Here is a 19,322-nt window from a genome sequence, read left to right on the forward strand (position 1 = left end):
CATTTAGGGCACTTTTTTGGGACTTGTTCGTGAAAAAAAAAAGGATCCAAAAAAAATGACCCAAATTCGCGCTAAAAACGCCTTTCTTTTTTCGATTATCGACCGAAGGCGCTCATCTCTCCTCGGCCGATAAATACGCCCCAGTCCCGCCTTCACCACGCCTCCGTCAACTTTGCCCGTTTCCGCGACAGATTGCAGTTGCAGTCGCCCAAAATCGGCTTTTGATTATACCAATTTGGGCACCTTTGCGAGATGGGCGCCCATCTCCCGATTTGGGTTGAAATATGGGCGCCCATCACTTTTGAAAATAAGGCTGATAGCCTGTGTCAATTACATCAGCTTCAGTAAACTAAGGCTAACTACAAAAGCTTCCTAAGAGCCAGTAAAGCTGTACGGTGAGCAGCTCTAGCTAGAGCACCAAAGGCTCCTCCTCACTGTAGTGGTGACAAATGTACCATATGAATCTATAACTTGGTAGGAGATATTCTACAAGTAAGGTAGAACATCCTTTAAACTTCTGTCAAAAACCATAGTCCACGTGCAGATGTATATTTAAATACAGTTCTATGATGTATATCTTTCAAACCTCCACAGTCACCTTTATTAATAGTAAGAGGGAGCTTTGAGTGTAGATCTTGTTTAAGATTTGTGTATGTTATAAACCTAAATGCTCCTGCAATACAATGTTTTTGTGCTACCTTTTGTTTGTTTACTGTGACATTTCTTTCTCCTGGTCTTCTTCTATTGTGGGTTTGATATATGCAACTGAGGTATTTCTTTTTCTTTATTATATGTAATTTTCATTTATAATAGTTTGTATTTTTAGCATTCTGTACAACTGTATACTGTAATATGTAAATTGCATAAATAAAATTAAAACCCCACATTGCCCACTTCTGACTGCATTGGCATCTGTGGCAGGTATTCTGGCCTACAATGTTGATGTTGATCTTTTCACCGAGTTTTCCCTGCACCTTTTCCCAGAGTATCTGCTGCTCTTGCTCATCAGCCAAGTACACATTGACCTCGAGTGTGTATCCCTTGGGTGGTGTGGACCATCATCTGCAAAGGGCCAACATTTTTTTTTGTTGGACAATTCCAGGGATATCTGTCCTAGTCCATTACTTCCAGCATTCCGCAGGACATCCTAGAAAAGATTCATTTTACATTCAAACAGCAAAAATACAATAGAAACTTATCTCAGTATAAACATTGCTGTATTTCTAGTTAAATACACAAATGACTTTTTTTATTTTTACAGAAATGATTAAATACCCAGTTCAGCTTCCTTCTAAATGTATGGCTTATGAATTTAAGCCAGTCATTGTACCTTGACTATATAAAAGCTGAAAGGCACTTCTGCTACATTTTTATATTTTGACAAATGTTGAAGACATGTTGCATGAAAACGACTCCTGTTTGCATAGATGAGAAACTCTACTTTGAAATCTCCCATAGCCTTCTTAAAGTGCTGTCAACTTCAGATGGCACACTCACATAAGTAAACTCAGTCACAATCCATGTCTTGCGTTACCATTGTTCCAATGGAATAGGTCCCTTCCTTCTTGTAGTGTAATTTCCCAGTGCTCCATTGAAGGAGGATGGAGGTGAATCGAAGTCGGCAATGTTTCCTTAATCTGGTTGGTGATCTTCCACCAACACCTCCAGCACTTCTGACTGATAGTTCATCTTGATATTGTGTACTGCTGGAAAAAAAAAATCATACTCGGGGAATTTTCCCTCTTCACAAACCTGAAAATTAAAAAGCGTAAGAAACTGAAAAGGTATTAAATAAAACTGAATTCAGCTGCTTTCTTGAGCAAGGATGAACAACTGGCACCTAACTACCATGATGCCTGAAAAGCTTATATAGTAACATTCGTGATAAATTCTTACATTGGTCTAATAAAAAGGTATTATGCAGCCTACAAAGAAATAACTGCAGCAAGTTTAAGAGCATAACAATACATATTAGCCGAGACAGATTTAAAGCCTGACCTTCATCAGAAAATGAGAAAAAAATCTTTAAAACCATACATAAAAACGAATGGTGACATTTATTCATTCCTGTTAATTTCCTTTCCTTGAGTCCTACTACACCAGTCCACATCAATGGGTTGTGTCCCTTCCTGACTAGCAGATGAGCACTAGAAAATCTGAACTTTTTCCAATTACATCACTGGTATGAGGGCTGGTGCCTGCTGGAATATTGCTTTGCTCAAGCAATACAGTATCCAGACCAAAAAGCTTTCCCATAGGGAGAACATTATAATTACCATAATTCCCTGTTTCAAGCAAGGAAGGAGCAGAATGAAAACCCTAACCAATCCCTAATACAGTAGTCTTCCAGGAAGATCCCAACTCCAAACTGATAGTAGGAAGGAAATTAACAGGTATGAATCAAATGTCAGTTGGCGCCACAGGGATGTACAAGAACAGTCCCTTAATGGTAAGGGGAAGACAAGGCCCTGAATGTCCTGACAAAGATTGCATCCTGTTTGACCTGTCTATCTTGTAATGCTTTATGAAGGAATGCAGCAATGGCCAGGTTGTCACTCGGCAGATATCTTCTGTGGAATATCCTGAGCCCTCTTCCCAGAAAACTGCCTGGGCTCAGGTCAAGTGAGCTTGCAGCCCCATCACAACAACCTTACGCCTCACTAAAGGCTGCCTCAATGATCAGTTTAATCCAGAATGCTATAGAGGCCTTGGATGCTGCCCCTTGTGCAGCCCCTGAAACAGAACAAGAGCTTGTCAGACTTTCAAAAGGGATTAGTCACCTTCAAACAGCCTTACACCCCCCTCCGCACATCCAGCTTGAGGACATAGTAACATAGTAGATGACGGCAGAAAAAGACCTGAATGGTCCATCCAGTCTGCCCATGACAAACTCATATGTGTATACCTTACCTGAATTTGTACCTGTCCTTTTCAGGGCACAGACCATATAAGTCTGCCCAGCAGTATTTCCCGCCTCCCAACCACCAGTCCTGCTCCCATCACCGGCTCTGGTACAGACCGTATAAGTCTGCCCTCCCCTATCCTTGCCTCCCAACCACCACCCTCTTCCCCCAACTGCTCCGCCACCCAATTTCAGCTAAGCTTCTGAGGATCCATTCTTCTGCACAGGATTCCTCTATGCATATCCCACGCATGTTTGAACTCCGTTACCGTTTTCATCACCACCTCCCGCGGGAGGGCATTCCAAGCGTCCACCACCCTCTCCGTGAAGAAATACTTCCCGACATCTTTCCTGAGTCTGCCCCCCTTCAATCTCATTTCATGTCCTCTCGTTCTACCACCTTCCCATATCCGGAAAAGATTGTTTGCGGATTAATACCTTTCAAAATATTTGAACGTCTGTATCATATCACCCCTGCTCCTCCTTTCCTCCAGGGTGTACATGTTCAGGTCAGCAATCCTCTCTTTATACGTCTTGGAACGTAAATCCCATACCATCCTCGTAGCTTTTCTTTGCACCGCTTCCATTTTTTAACATCCTTCGCAAGATACAGCCTCCAAAACTGAACACAATACTCCAGGTGGGGCCTCACCAACGTCTTATACAGGGGCATTAAAACCTCCTTTCTTCTGCTGGTCACTCCTCTCTCTATACAGCCTAGCAATCTTCTAGCTACTGCCACCGCCTTGTCGAACTGTTTCGTCGCCTTCAGGTCCTCAGTACTATCACCCCAAGATCCCTCTCCCCGTCTGTGCCTATCAGACTCTCCCCGCCTAACACATACGTCTCCCTTGGATTTCTTCCCTAAGTGCGTCACTTTGCATTCTTCGAATTGAATTTTAATTGCCAAACGTTAGACCATTTTCTAGCTTCTTCAGATCTTTTTTCATGTTTTCCACACCCTCCGGGGTGTCCACTCTGTTGGAAATCTTGGTGTCATCCGCAAAAAGGCAAACTTTACCTTGTAACCCTTCGGCAATGTCACTCACAAATATATTGAACAGAATCGGCCCCAGCACCGATCCCTGAGGCACTCCACTACTCACCTTTCCTTCCTCCGAGCAAACTCCATTCACCACCACCCTCTGGCGTCTGTCCGTCAACCAGTTCCTAATCCAGTTCACCACTTCGGGTCCTATTTTCAGGCCGTCTAGTTTATTTAAAGCCTCCTGTGGGGAACCGTGTCGAAAGCCTTGCTGAAATCTAAGTAGATGACGTCCATAGCACGTCCTTGATTTAATTCTCCCATTACCCAGTCAAAGAATTCAATGAGATTCGTTTGGCACGATTTCCCTTTGGTGAAACCATGTTGTCTCGGATCTTGCAACTTATTGGCTTCCAGGAAATTCACTATCCTTTCCTTCAGCATGGCTTCCATTACTTTTCCAATAACCGAAGTGAGGCTTACCGGCCTGTAGTTTCCAGCTTCTTCCCTATCCCCTCTTTTGTGAAGAGGGACCACCTCCGCCGTTCTCCAATCCCTCGGAACCTCCCCGTCTCCAAGGATTTATTAAACAAGTCTTTAAGAGGACCCGCCAGAACCTCTCTGAGCTCCCTCAGTATTCTGGGGTGGATCCCGTCCGGCCCCATGGCTTTGTCCACCTTTAGCTTTCCAAGTTGTTGATACACACTCTCTTCCGTGAACGGCGCTCTATCCACCTCATTTTCAGGTGTACTTTTGCCAGTCTCTCTCGGTCCTTCCCCAGGGTTTTCTTCAGTGAAAAAAACAAAAGTATCTATTAGCAAATTGGCTTTTTCTTCATCATTTTCTACATAGCGTTTTGTTGTATCTTTTAGTCTCACAATTCCCTTTATAGTCTTTCTCCTTTCACTAATATACCTGAAAAGTTTTGTCTCCCTCCTTACATTTCTAGCCATTTGTTCTTCCGCTTGCGCCTTCGCCAGACGTACGTCTCTCTTGGCTTCTTTCAGTTTCATCCGGTATTCTCCCCGTGTTTCTCCTCTTGAGATTTTCTATATTTCTGGAACGCTAACTCTTTAATCTTTATTTTCTCAGCCACTTGCTTTGAGAACCATATCGGTTTCCTTTTTCTCATGCTTTTATTTACTCTCCTTACATAAAGGTCGTGGCCCTGTTTATTACTTCTTTTAGCCTGGACCACTGTCCTTCCACTTCTTGTATGTCCTCCAGCCCATCAGCTCCTTCCTCAGGTATTCTCCCATTTTGTTAAAGTCAGCTCGCTTGAAATCGAGGACTTTGAGTTTAGAGTGGCTGCCGTCCACATGAGCCGTTACATCAAAACAAACCGTTTGATGGTCACTGTTTCCCAGGTGCGCAGCTACTCGGACATTTGACACACTATCCCCATTCGTGAGCACCAGATCCAACGTGGCTCCCTCCCTCGTGGGTTCGTTCACCATTTGTCTGAGCAGAGCACTTTGGAAAGCATCCACAATCTCTCTACTTCTTTCCGATTTTGCAGATGGAACCTTCCAATCTACATCCGGCAGATTAAAATCTCCCAACAGCAGCACTTCTCTTTTCTTCCCCAACTTTTGAATATCAGCGATCAGATCTTTATCTAGTTCTTCCAATTGTGTCGGGGGTCTATAGACAACACCACGTGGACCAAGGTTCTATCCTCTCTTTTAAGGTGATCCATATCGCTTCTTCCTTTCCCCAGTTCCCTGTCATTTCAGTCGCTGGGATATCATTTCTCACATACAGAGCTACTCCTCCACCTATACGTCCCTCTCTATCCTTCCTAAAAAGATTATAGCCTTTATGGAAGGAGTCAGAACCATTGACTTTTTAAACTACTGGAAATTCACACAACCGTTCAGCCATATCTCTCATAATAAAGGTCACTTACTTTACCTATTAGCCTATAAATTTTCAAACAACAACAACTTTCATCTAAGTAACCATACTTGGACTCAAACCCTGGTCAGATCACAATAAACTCGAGTTCTCCCTCTATTGGAGGGAAGATACAAAATCAATTAAAATAAAAGTACTATGACTCCTGTCTATAAATTTTTAGATACAAGGTACTACTTCAGGTATGCTGCACTATTTCCCATCCAGGGCCATGCCTAGGGTCTCTGGCGCCCCCTTGCATACTATCAGTTGCCCCCACCCCCACCCCGTGAAAATGATCGCTCACCACTTGCCACACTGAAAGGAATTGTCAGCAATATTCTTAGAAACAAATTGCTATACATTGCAAAATAAGATAGCAGATGTAAATTCTCAAAGTGGACATATTCCAAACGCTAAAATGAAAATAAAATGATTTTTTTCTACCTTTGTTGTCTGGTGACTTTCTTTTTCCGATCATGCTGGCCCAGTATCTGATTCTGCTGCTATCTGTCCTCTTAACTCCGTTTCCAGGGCTTCCTTTCCATTTATTTCTTTACTTTCCTCCTTTCTTCTTCATTTCTTGCTCTATATCCATTTCCAGCAATTTCTCCTCTCTCCTGGGCCCTGCCCTCCCATCCATGTCCATCCCTGTCCCTCTCTGCCCTTCCCTCCTCCATCCATAGCCAGCAATTCTCCTCCTCCCCTCCCCTCCATTTCCAGCAATTTGTCCTCTCCTTGGGCCCTGCCCTCCCATCCATGTCCATCCTTGTCCCTCTCTGCCCTTCCCTCCTCCATCTATAGCCAGCAATCCTCTCTCCCCTCCCCTCCATTTCCAGCAATTTGTCTCTCCCTGGGCCCTGCCCTCCCATCCATGCTCTGCCCTTCCCTTACCTGAGCCCCATGCCCTGGGGCCTTTAAATCTTTTACCTCCGGTCGCAGCAGCGTCAGTGAAAGCGCTGTCGACGTCTCCCTTCCCTTCATGCTCGTTGGTTCCCTCAGTGTCCCGCCTTCTTCTGACGTCAGAAGAAGGCGGGACACTGAGGGAACCAACGAGCACGAAGAGAAGGGAGACAGCAGCGCTTTCACTGACGCTGCTGCGACCGGAGGTAAAAGATTTTAATGCCTCGGCGGCGCGGAGCTCAGGTAAGCGGCAAGGGTAAGCACCGCAGCGGCGCCCTCCAGAGGTCGACGCCCCCCCCTGTGTGCATACCCCGCTTAACGTATTGGCATGGCCCTGCTCCCATCCCCATCATTCTTTGCTGTCAGCTTCATGCAGGAATTTCTGACTGGTCACAGGCACTGATGGTGCCTCATGTTGCTAGGGCAACTCAACTACATTCCGAGAGAATGGATCCTCAGAAGCTTAGCCGAGATTGGGTGGCAGAGCCGGTGGTGGGGGGGGGCTGGTTGGGAGGCGGGGATTGTGCTGGGCAGACTTATACGGTCTGTGCCCTGAAAATGACATACAAATCAAGGTAAGGTATACACAAAAAGTAGCACATATGAGTTTATCTTGTTGGGCAGACTGGATGGACTGTGCAGGTCTTTTTCTGCTGTCATCTATTATGTTACTATGTTACTATATGGTAAACTTGTTACAAATGTAATTTACTGAGAAGAGGTATGGCAAGGACCCCATTGCAAGTCTCCAGCACATATGAAAGACCCAATTACAAGTCTCCAGCACATATGTAGTACCTATGATTGGTCCAGGGTAGAGGAGAGGTGGATGCTCACCACGGTCTATAAAACCACGCTGCAGACAAAGAAACTCTGGAAAAACTAGGCAAGCTTGGAAAGAGAGTTTCAGATCCATCCAGTGGCCTATTTTTTCGCGAAGGGGGTGCTCTCCCCCTTCGTAGAAACTAATTCTCTATATCTAAGAATCTTTCATTCTTTCTTTCTTTCTTCTTTCTCTCTGTTCTGTGACCTTTGCATGAGGAATACGTTTCCTTCCTCCTTTTCCTCTTCTTTATAATTAGTCTGATTACTTATAATTACCAGAGGTACTGACGTTAGATATTGAAAGTTGTTATAACTTATCACTGATATCTGATGCTGTGCTGGTGGGTGAGTAATAAAAAGACTTTTAATTCTCTGATTCCTGTTGAATTTTTTGCTTGTAATATTTTGTAACATGTTTAGAGAATAGCAAACCAAATGTGCAGCCTAGTACACTCCTCACAAAACTAGAGGAAAAATAAATACCACAACCTTCTGATGTAACGTCTTGAAAAATCCTGCTCTTCCTCCAGCAAACAATAACAACTTCATGATTAAATGGGATGCCCTATGAGAAATTGTCTTAAATAACATAGCTCCCCTCAAATCTACATCTAAACCAACCCAGAAAATTTCACCTTGGTTTAATCAATCTATCCTTCTTTTGAAAAGGAAATGTAGAAATCTGGAAAGAAAATGGGCTGAAGACAACTCAAATGAAAACAAATTAACTTGGAAAATTGCCATCAAAACATACAAAAATTAGATCAAAATTGCAAAAACTCAATAATAATAAGGGGTGGTACTTTCCTTAATACCAGTAAACATTTCAATCTGATAAAAGCCTATTATCCACAAAATAAGTAACCACAACCACAGAGTCCCCACCAACAGCAGAACAACTGGCTATTTTTTTTGAACAAAAAATAGTTAAAATCAGAGAAGGAGTACTCAAATTAAAATCAACCATTAACATATTATGAAAAAACAGTCAGACACACATATAGGTATAGCCACAAACAGAATCTAGTCTTCCTTCCAACTACCAACCTACAACACAGTAAAACATTACCTCCTAAAATATTAAACTTCGCAATGCATACTAGATCCTTGTCCTAGTTACCTTACGAAGGAAGCTCCTAATATATTCATTAATCTGCTTCAGCAGCATATCTTCCTACTATTCCATGGCACTTTCCCTGATAATAAAAGTTCTCTTATCCTAACACCAGTATCAAAAAAACAATTCGATCACCATAACTGATGTAACAAACTACAGACCAGTAGCCTCCATTCCTTTGATGATAAAGGCGATGGAAGAAATAGTAGCAGCACAAACTATGGACTACCTTTCACATTTCTCCCTACTACACAAATCGCAATCAGGATGCATATGTCTGAAACATTTAACAAAGTTGAGATTAGCATGTACCCAACTGGGCACTTAAATGTCTATCCTTTAATGATAAATTCTAAATATAAATGCTTCCACTCAATACAAAACTACAATGGTAATGGGGGAAAAGCCTCAAAGAGCTCCCAGATCAAATATCCATCTGTCGGAGCTAGAACAGACCAACTAGTCTTCTCTTCATCATAGGCAAAAACCCCTTATGTGTGGCCCCAAAAATTCTTAATGGACCGCAATTGTCTGGCAAGTTCTATTGATAATAAATTTTTTGAAATAAAGAATTTTTATGAAAATAACGTGTTAATTTCTAGAACATACTCGATGTATAATGCAATACACTTAGCTTATTGCTTGGCGTTCAATATTACTGCTGCTTCATGCTGCGCTGTTCCCTGCTTTGTTACCCTGAGCCGACGTTGGCCAGCGTTTCGCTGCTTCTTCAGGGTCTCAGGTAATAACTAGGGAATACAAATAGAAAAGTTAGTATGATGCAGCACAGACAATTTCAAGAAAAATTCTTTATAAGAAACCAACAGCAAAGTACTTGGAACACGTTGCACAGCGTGAAGAAGCAGCAAAACGTTGGCCAACGTCGGCTCAGGGTAACAAAGCAGGGAACAGCGCAGCATGAAGCAGCAGTAATATTGAACGCCAAGCAATAAGCTAAGTGTATTGCATTATACATTGAATATGTTCTAGAAATTAGCACGTTATTTTCATAAAATTATTTATTTCAAAAAATCTATTATCAATAGAATTTGCCAGACAATTGTGGTCCATTAAGAATATTTTGGGCCGCACATAAGGGGTTTTTGCCTATGATGAAGAGAAGACTAGTTGGTCTGTTCTAGCTCCGACAGATGGATATTTGATCTGGGAGCTCTTTGAGGCTTTCCCCCCATTACCATTGTAGTTTTGTATTGAGTGGAAGCATTTGTATTTAGAATTTGTTCCTATCTCCACACCACCAAGCACATTTGTTTAGTTGTCCTTTAATGATGTCACATGTTCATAAACCATAGCCATAAGTATAGATAGTTATTAAACATTATCACATGCACACACCATAACAGGCATCCATACATACATTGCAAAACAACAACTTCTATAGAATACATCTAAAACTTAATTTTTATTTTCTCATTTCCATCTTCCAAAATTCTAGACAGCAGATGTGCAGATCAGTAGAACCCAAAGCAGTCCAACACAAAGTCAGAAACAAACTACAGTTTATACCTAATTGTTCAACCACCCTTAGGATTCACCTTTTGGGTTTAAAACACAAAACTCTGTGTACATAAGGACGGGATAAATGAATTAAAACACAGTGTAAAGCAAATGCCCTCAGTCTGTAATACTTAGTAGCAACAATGAAATGGTGATGGAATATTCACATAGCAAGTAGCCTGAGCCAACAGCTTTATTTTTACTGAACATAATTAACTTTGTATGAACTTGGTGGCTAATACTATGCTGAACTGGACAATGCTGGCACAATTAGACTGACTCAGTCTGGATAGAACTTCTGCATGAAGGAAGCCCTTCCCTCATTATTCAATACCCTCTGTGAAATAGTAGTAATAAAAAAAGCAAGTACATTTTTATAATATACTACTGCATAACACAAAACAAAAGGAGTAAGTTCCCACATGCCATCTTTTTCTTTTGAGGTAGGCATAGGAAAAAAAAGAAAAAAAATGCTCCCAGGTTTCACCCTAATTAATGTTTTTTGAAATGTGTACTTATAAATAGTAAGTCCTGTTGTTAAGTACCTGATTCTCTACATGGTGTCTGTTTTGCTGGCCCTTTATTAGGTGAAAACATCTCTGCACGAATACAGGGAGTCCCTATAATCAGCCTCTCCAAAGGACACAATGATTTTTACAGTTGAGACCCAATTACTACTGTAACCGATCAAAATAAAACATGGAAAAGAAAATAAGATGATACCTTTTTTATTGGACATAACTTAATACATTTCTTGATTAGCTTTCGAAGGTTGCCCTTCTTGGTCAGATCGGAAGGGCAACCTTCGAAAGCTAATCAAAAATGTATTAAGTTATGTCCAATAAAAAAGGTATCATCTTATTTTCTTTTCCATGTTTTATTTTGTTTGATTTCTATTGATAACCTTAAGAGTGGACTAACACGGCTACCACACTCCTCTACTGTAACCGATGAAACCAATACTTCCTCTGTGTACATCTTTATGCTGCACAAGTCAGCATGTTTGAAAATATAAATGAGATCAAATAAAAATGGTGCCAACAAATAAAGAACGACAACGTGGATAGAGCAGATCATAGGGTTGCTTGCTTTGTTTGGGGTGAATGGGATGAGGGCTGCGCGGAGGAGAGGGAAAGGGAAATGACACGAGTTGGCTTCAGCTTTCTGAGATCATGCCGTCTCCTGTTCTTTACGCTAACTTCCTTGGACTCGACCTTTCTAACGCGACTTCCCTTCTCCGGGGGACGGGTCACGTACTCCCGCCTACTTTGACGCAACTTCCTGTTTCCGACAGGTGGGGACGCACGCAACCGAAGCGGGAGGGGGGCGCTGGAGTAGGAAAATTGCTGGCGGACCTTAGACGTGAGTTTGAAGATAGTTGGAGACTGAGGGGTCGGTACGGAGTGGAGACAGAAAGACATGTTGGGTCATGGCAGACCGGTTGGGGTTGAGGGAGCGGGGGAGGAGGAATGATAAGTGGGGCGTTTGGCGTGTGAGGGCAGTCAAATGAGTGTGACTTGGAGGCGTATTTTTGTACTTAAACTTACAAAGTTACATAGTAACCTATGGAACTTTGTAAGTCTAAGTGCTTTGAAAATGAGCCCCTTGGTATCTTTGTCCAAGCTAAAGCAGGAAAACTACTCTGATAGTTGGTAATGCTGGTTTCTTAATTCAGCATTGGAGTGCGAGAGCGATAGAAAAGTCTGGGTCAGAACCCGGCTTGATCTCTCTTTCGATGGCTGTGCTAATGGATATTTGTTTCTCTGTGTTGATGGTATAACTTGGTGTTTTGAAGGGACTGTAAAAATGTGTGTTAATGTGTTGTCAGTTCAGAAATATTACATGAGGGAGGGAGTATTATAGTTTTAACAGCTTTAGTTAAAATTTTAAAAATAAAATCTTCCTGGACTATGTTTTGTAGCTAGTTTATTGGTTTCCTCCAGTTCTGACATACGGAGGTTTAGAATAAAAACGTTTTTGCTTTGGGAATAGGTTAAACCAAGATTTTAACAGGATGCTGTATACCGTACCGATGGTTGATTTGTTATCTTATTTCACGGATAGTAATGCTATCTTTTTGCTGACAAGTGGCCCTTCTAATCGACCCTTCAGCAGGGGAACACATTTAATCTCCTTTATTAGGCAGAGGATGACAGAGTAAGAACATTACTGTGTGTATCACAAGTGACTTTTCCTGGTAATTAGACTTTTTCCATTAAAATATTCAAGGTAATAAATACATTCTCTGAGGACAGACGGGTTGTCAGCCCTCACAAGTGACATCAAAGAAGTGCCAGGGGATGTTTATTAAAAATGTCATAAAGATCAACTAAAAAAACATACAGATTCATAGGGATCTATAAAAATGATATAAAAAACTGACACAGTCCAGCATTTCAACGCGCAATGCGCCTGCCTCAGGCGTCTCAACTTCAGCTGGACTTGTAAATCCCTTGTACTTTTTAATGACACAAGTCCAGTTGAAGTTGAGACGCCTGAAACAGGCGTATGTGCGCCGAAACACAGGTCTATGTCGAGTCTTGATTTCATTTTTATAGATCCCTATGTACTGTATGTTTTTTTCTTTTTAGTTGATCTTTATTTGTGAAATTTTTAATAAATATACCATGGTTGGCATTTATTTGGTCATTCCCCTTTTCATTTTGTTTTTCCTTATTGAGTTTTGCAAAGGGGTTATTTGGCTTTTTTGTTGTTTTGGAAGAAAAAGCTTCTACAGCTTAAAACAATTTCTAGCTTTTTGCATTTCACTGTACATATACAGCATTTCCCTAGCTGTTGTCACACAAAGCCTACTTAGTAAAAGATTTTTCGTAGAGTCCTCAGCAGACTATCCAGAACCTGTGGTGTGTCCGTTGACCAGCAGATGGAGGCAGAAAAACAAAATAATTCCATGTTATTTGCCCTTTAAGGGTACAATTCAGCCACATGTATTCAGTATTTGTCTCCAGTAGATGGCAGTGGTACACTTGGGCTAATCAGGTTGGACAAGCTCCTGAACCAGTAATCACTGGTTTAATTTGAGCTAGGCTTCCTCTGAGCATAGAAAGGCTGTGGTAAAGCGGAAAGCTTGAGGGAATAGTTGGTGCTGTGAGGTCCCCTTCCTCTCCTTACCTTGAAGGAATGGAAAAAGACTTTCTGTGTTCTAGCCTGTAAGCGCCACAATAGAATTATCAATCACAAAGCTGTCTACTCGCATGCTATCTTTATAGCATATTCTGTATAGTGGGTGAGGTGCAGAAGAGGCAGGTACAAATGCCCCATCTCCAATATTGCCCTTTTCAGGGTATCTCTGAACAGCAAGAGGGGCTCAGAGATATTTACTGGAGAGTTACAGCCTCTGACATTGTAGCTTCAGTTCTGCTTGTTGGCTACTGTGCAAGTAGTGTACAACCAACCACCAGGGGCTGAGCAGCCTCAGTATTGCACTGTGTATTACTTGGAGCAAACATGGGAAGAACAAATCACGACACTGCTCGGAGCTGCAACTGTTTCTTCTCTACTGAGATTTCTACATAAGTACATAAGTGTTGCCATACTGGGTCAGACCAAAGGTCCATCAAGCCCAGCATCCTGTTTCCAACAGTGGCAAATCCAGGTCACAAGTACCTGGCAAGATCCCAAAACAGTACAGTAACATTTTATGCTGCTTATCCTAGAAATAAGCAGTGGATTTACACCAAGTCCATCTTAACATTGGCTTATGGACTTTTCTTTTAGGAAGCTAGCCAAACCTTTTTTTAAATCCCGCTAAGCTAACCGCTTTTACACATTCTCTGGCAACGAATTCCAGAGTTTAATTACATGTTGAGTGAAGAAACATTTTCTCCAAATTGTTTTAAATTTACTACTTTTGCATGCCCCTAGTCCTAGCATTTTTGGACTTCTATCTATTAAATTCCTAACCTTTCCATGGAGGCTCTAACTTTAATAATAATAACAACAATAATCATAGAAAACAAGTTATTCAGTAAAAAGTGTTCAATAAATCTGCCAGACATTTGGATTTAGCTCATGCCGTTGATAGAAATATAGGACCTGATATTCAGCTGGCAGCGGTCAGTGTTTTGGTGACCACTGCTGCCTTTATCCCCAGATATTTAATGCCAGGCCATGTCCAGGCACTGCCATTGAGTATCCATGCATACATGGCTGGATAAAACTTATCCAGTAAAGTGTGACACTTATCACTCAACTGATCATGGCAAACCACATAAAGATAGGACTGTGTTTTATGCAGTTACCATGTCCGGGTAAGTGCTGAATATCTGCAGTCAACAGCAAAAGCATTGTCCTGCTTTTGGCGTTGGTGATTTGTCAGCTATTGTTACAGTCGTGGTGGGGTGCTTTCCTCCCTGCTCTGGCATTTTCAATGATTATTTTCCTTTACGGTGCCAGTCTTGGGCTTTTAGGGATTCCTGAGGTGACCACTTCCAAGCGCAGGTCTTTCTTGTGGCAGATGCTGTGGCTAACAGCATGGTTCATGTTGCTGTGCTCCTATTCGTTTTAGGAGGCCTCATTCTTCAGTTCAGAGCTACGTTTAGTTGAAACTTCCGCTGGTGCAACAAACTATTATTATTATTTATTGCATTTGTATCCCACATTCCCCCACCTATTTGCAGGCTCAATGTGGCTTACATAGATTAGCCCTCTTCTAGAAACTTTTAAGCTATAGAAACTTTTTCCTATGCTGGTCTCTGTTAGATGTTGTCACCTGCTTCTGAGGACTTAAAGGTGAGTAACTTGGGTTTAATATGCATTAGTTCAGTATAGATGTGATAGTAGATTCAGTGTTTTTGTGTATTTGTACTTCGCCCTGGGAAAGGGCAGATAAGAAATAATAAACTTTAATTCAGTAGTTCCCTGTCATTTCTGTTTTCTTATTAAAGTTTTGCTATACTGCTCACACTTTAAATAAGATGTAAGCAGGTTACAAAAATAATCTACATTAACAAAAGGAAGAAATGGAACACCATAAATTAGATATGAAAGTAAACCAGCCATATTGGCAATCGAGCATCATTCATACCCCTAGTACTCTATAGCTACTGATCAGAAAGGCCAAAAGCCAACTTAAGTCTTCAAAAGAACCTTACATTTTTTCAAAGAAGCTACTCTGTGAAGCTTTGGCAATTTATTCCATAAGTATGGAGCCTGCCAAAAAAAAACCCTCAATCCTGTGTGGAAGCCAGAAAGGCTCGAGATAAATAAGAAATGACCATCCTTCGATCTGCTAAAGATCTAAGTGGCCTAGTTGGTACGTATAATACTGCCATTGCTGCTAAATTAGAGAGAACATGATATTAAAGCGCCCTATGGGCCACACCAAGATCGTAATTCAATGCGGAACATAACCTGTTCCATGGAATTTAGTCAGTAATGAGGTTACATGATCTCAAACACATGCCCTGGCTAGCAATGATTGTAAGAGCATCTGAAGAAATATCATCATTACTTCTACCCCACAAGAACTGTTGTCACCTTGCCTTCTTGCCCCAGGCCACTGGCATCATCATCATTTTCTATCCATTTTCGTCTCCTTTCCTTGCCCCCCTCCTCTCCCTTCTCCCATTGCCTCCAGTTGGCTAGAGGATCAGCATCATTTCCCTCATACCATTATTATTTCTTCCTCTGAAGTCTGAACAATGCAAGACTCTATAGCTTCACGAATCTGGCAAAACCCTACATGGCTTTGGCTTCAGTGGGAAGCTTTATAGAAGGGTGGAGATTTTTGTGTAATGGACTAGAGAAGAGAGTTTAAGATTTTGCCACCCATTAGTTGTGCTTATGATGTATCTCCGTCTTCTCTCCAAGTGTTGCAAATTTCACAGCACACCTGAAATTCCTCTGTTGCATGCTGGGACCGTTGCATTAGTTCTTTAATTTTCGTAAACATGGGTTAATTGTAAAATCCCTAGCCACTTGATTTCTGAAGATTGTACAGTAAGACTGGTTCTGATCAATAATTTTATTTGGGTTTTATTATTGGTATAAGACACGATATGGAATGTAGTAGACACTTTTGTTTTTCTCTCATTGTAGACTATATTGTAACTATGCCAGAGTTTGGCGATATCAGCTTGCCTCCTGAAGAGAGAGTGCGAGTTCTGACACAGAAAGGGAGCTCTGTTGAGATAAATGAAGCTATCCCACCGCGACGCTACTTCCGCTCTGGAGTAGAAATGATCCGGATGGCCACAATTTATGCAGAAGAAGGCAACATGGAGCGGGCTTTTATTCTTTACAACAAATACATAACGTAAGCACTGCTTTCCCTTTCATTCAACTAATTCTGAAACATATAGGTACTAGAGGTGGAAGAAGTGCTTTCTAAAGGCTTCTTTGAAAGACAAGGTTCAGTTTTTATAGAACAGTTACTGCTGACTAGGGATCTTTGCTTAGCACTATCCTGTCAAGAAAACTGAGAATCTGACATGAAACTTAGAGCTTTTAACCCACAAGCAGTAAGAACAGGGAGTTTCTTCTGCCAGAAGTCATTGTTGCTCTTATAAGGCAGTTTTCAATATGGCCACATTAGGATGAAGTCCTTTTTACCTGCAGACTGTGCTCCAAGTATCTAAGTGAAAGTATCTGTCTTACTTTCATGTTGCAAATATCAAATATTTGCATGTGCTTTTTTTGTAGATACTTTTCTTATGGAAAGAAAATAGGGATGTGTACAACAAAAATTTTCACTTAGTTTGTTTTTGTGTTTGGTTTCAAATATTGATCTATTCAAATCATTTGAGTCCATATATCAATGGAGCAAGCAATTTTGCACTGTGTGTGTGTGGGGTGATATCCATTTTTAGAGTTTAACGATTTTTATTCAGGATCAAACAAATCCAATAGCGAACTACTAAACAACAAGTCTAGACAAAAACATCTAGTGATTACATAACAATAATCAAGCATAACAGAATAATAGACAAAAACATCATACAGCAAAAGCTAGATAACACATGATCCCATTTTCGTTTTATGAGAAAACTCCCACACCCTCATTACCCTAGTTTCCTTTCAAATTTAACAGTTGTATGCAAGAGCACCCCCTTCCCCAACCCTACTTTAACCCATAACTTAACATTCACTAAGATGAAGGGGTTATCCATTTTTAATAAACCTCACTGGCAGGCATCTGCCATGGAGGCAACAGCACCTTTCATTAAGGCCACATGGCACCAAAAGATTCCATTCATAGAACTTGACTGTTCTCCTGTGGGACAGACAGTGGTCTAGCTGTAGCTCACTAGATCTGTAGGGGCATTCTCTATATCCAGGCACCGTAGCCCTCCCTGGTATGCTGACACCCAGTGTCTGGACAAATATGATAGTTCACTTATCTTAACTAGTAAATACTAAATTCTAATACAGTATAAGTTCCTACTAATTATTCAGGTATAATTCCTATTACTAAGCATGAGGAAACCCAGAATAACAACTGTCCTGCCTCTAACAAGGTAGACAGAACCCCCAATTGTCTCAGCTCATACTTAGGAGAAAGATAATACTTTGTATCTACTCCAAGTAGCAGATGAATTATACACCTTATAGTTTTGTGCATCAGTGTCCTTTGCTGGAAGAAATCTTGCCCCAGATGCTGCCGCAATCCTCATAAGACAATGTTGAGTTCTTCAGAAATTATCTCTAAAGTGAGAGAGAGAAAAAATGCTTGTCTTCCATCTCTAACCAGTCATTATTGTGTTTCAGTCCCATGGCTGTTTGCATGACCTCCATAAACAATCTTTGTGATTGGTGGCATGTGCTTCCATCACACTGATACAGCCACCCAAGTAATCATTTCCTCACTTGGGTCTCTGACATCCTCATGACACCCCCACCTCTGGAATGTTATGTTTTGGTTTAGCTGCTAGTTCTATCATAATAATGAATGTCTGCAGGAACCAAGTCTTTTACTGGTTTGAACCAGTTCATGGTATGAATAAACTTGGGAGTACAGTGTCTCAGTTCACCTCTCTGTCCACTGACTAAGACTATATAGCGGGTGCATCCTCAAAAGCAGAACTACATCTTGGCTGGCTGAGTTTGACTCTGTTGCACATGAAAATTCTGGCCCCTTAGGGCTCATATTATAACTGATGAAGGGAACTGTTTAATAAAATTGTCCTTTTGAAAAGGGTGCAAAGCCCATAAGCTATGAAAGCATTACAGCAACATGGAGAATTTTTTGGTAGGTAATGAAGATATCCTCTTACGGGTCTTCTGATTTTCAGCAGGTTGAATATAAAGGAGCAGCTTCATTCTCGTGGAAACTAAATTTTATTCTTTTTTTTTCTACTTCCTATTATACCACCACACGTTTTGTTTTGTGTTTAATAGTTACTACTACTTATCATTTCTATAGCGCTACTAGACGTACGCAGCGCTGTACACTTGAACATGAAAAGACAGTCCCTGCTCGACAGAGCTTACAATCTAATTAGGACAGACAAACAGGACAAAGAGATAAGGGACTATTAAAAGTGAGGATGATAAAATAAGGGTTCTGAACAAGTGAATAAGGGTTAGGAGTTAAAAGCAGCATCAAAAAGGTGGGCTTTTAGCTTAGATTTGAAGATGGCCAGATGGAGCTTGACGTACTGGTTCAGGAAGTCTATTCCAGGCATATGGTGCAGCAAGATAAAAGGAATGGAGTCTGGAGTTAGCAGTGGAGGAGAAGGGTGCAGATAAGAGAGATTTACCCAGTGAATGGAGTTCCCGGGGAGGAATGTAGGAAGAGATGAGAGTGGAGAGGTACTGAGGAGCTGCAGAGTGAATGCACTTATAAGTCAATAAGAGGAATTTGAACTGTATGCGGAAACGGATAGGGAGCCAGTGAAGTGACTTGAGGAGAGGGCTAATATGAGCATAGCGACACTGGTGGAATATTAGTCGTGCAGCAGAATTTTGAACAGATTGAAGAGGAGAGATGGCTAAGTGGGAGACCTTTGAGAAGCAAGTTGCAATAGTCTAAGCGAGAGGTGATAAGAGTGTGGATGAGGGTTCTGGTAGTGTGCTCAGATAGGAAAAGGCAAATTTTGGTGATATTATAGAGAAAGAAACAACAGGTTTTAGCAGTCTGCTGAATATGTGCAGAGAAGGAGAGGGAGGAGTCGAAGATGACCCCAAGGTTACGAGCTGATGAGACAGGAAGGATG

General features: G+C 41.3%; 1 protein-coding gene and 1 pseudogene across 4 annotated transcripts in view; one reads left to right on the forward strand and one right to left on the reverse strand.

Moving 5' to 3' along the window:
* Nucleotides 1-405: 405 nt before the first annotated feature.
* LOC115469708 lies at nucleotides 406-1,689 on the reverse strand (annotated as a pseudogene).
* A 9,678-nt stretch (nucleotides 1,690-11,367) lies between these two features.
* The window catches only part of STAMBP (STAM binding protein), a 75,402-nt gene continuing 67,447 nt past the window's right edge, over nucleotides 11,368-19,322 (forward strand). Inside the window, exons 1-2 of one of the 4 annotated variants that reach the window (XM_030201782.1) lie at nucleotides 11,368-11,440; nucleotides 16,207-16,423. In XM_030201782.1, the coding sequence (XP_030057642.1) occupies nucleotides 16,221-16,423 (203 nt within the window). In that variant the 5' untranslated portion in view covers nucleotides 11,368-11,440; nucleotides 16,207-16,220. Of the gene's footprint in view, nucleotides 11,509-12,150; nucleotides 12,344-14,854; nucleotides 14,899-16,206; nucleotides 16,424-19,322 lie in introns of those variants that run through there. The other 3 variants (XM_030201781.1, XM_030201784.1, XM_030201785.1) reach the window with 3 other exon arrangements.

Source organism: Microcaecilia unicolor, chromosome 4 (assembly GCF_901765095.1).
Source record: "Microcaecilia unicolor chromosome 4, aMicUni1.1, whole genome shotgun sequence".
Classification (NCBI taxonomy): domain Eukaryota; kingdom Metazoa; phylum Chordata; class Amphibia; order Gymnophiona; family Siphonopidae; genus Microcaecilia; species Microcaecilia unicolor.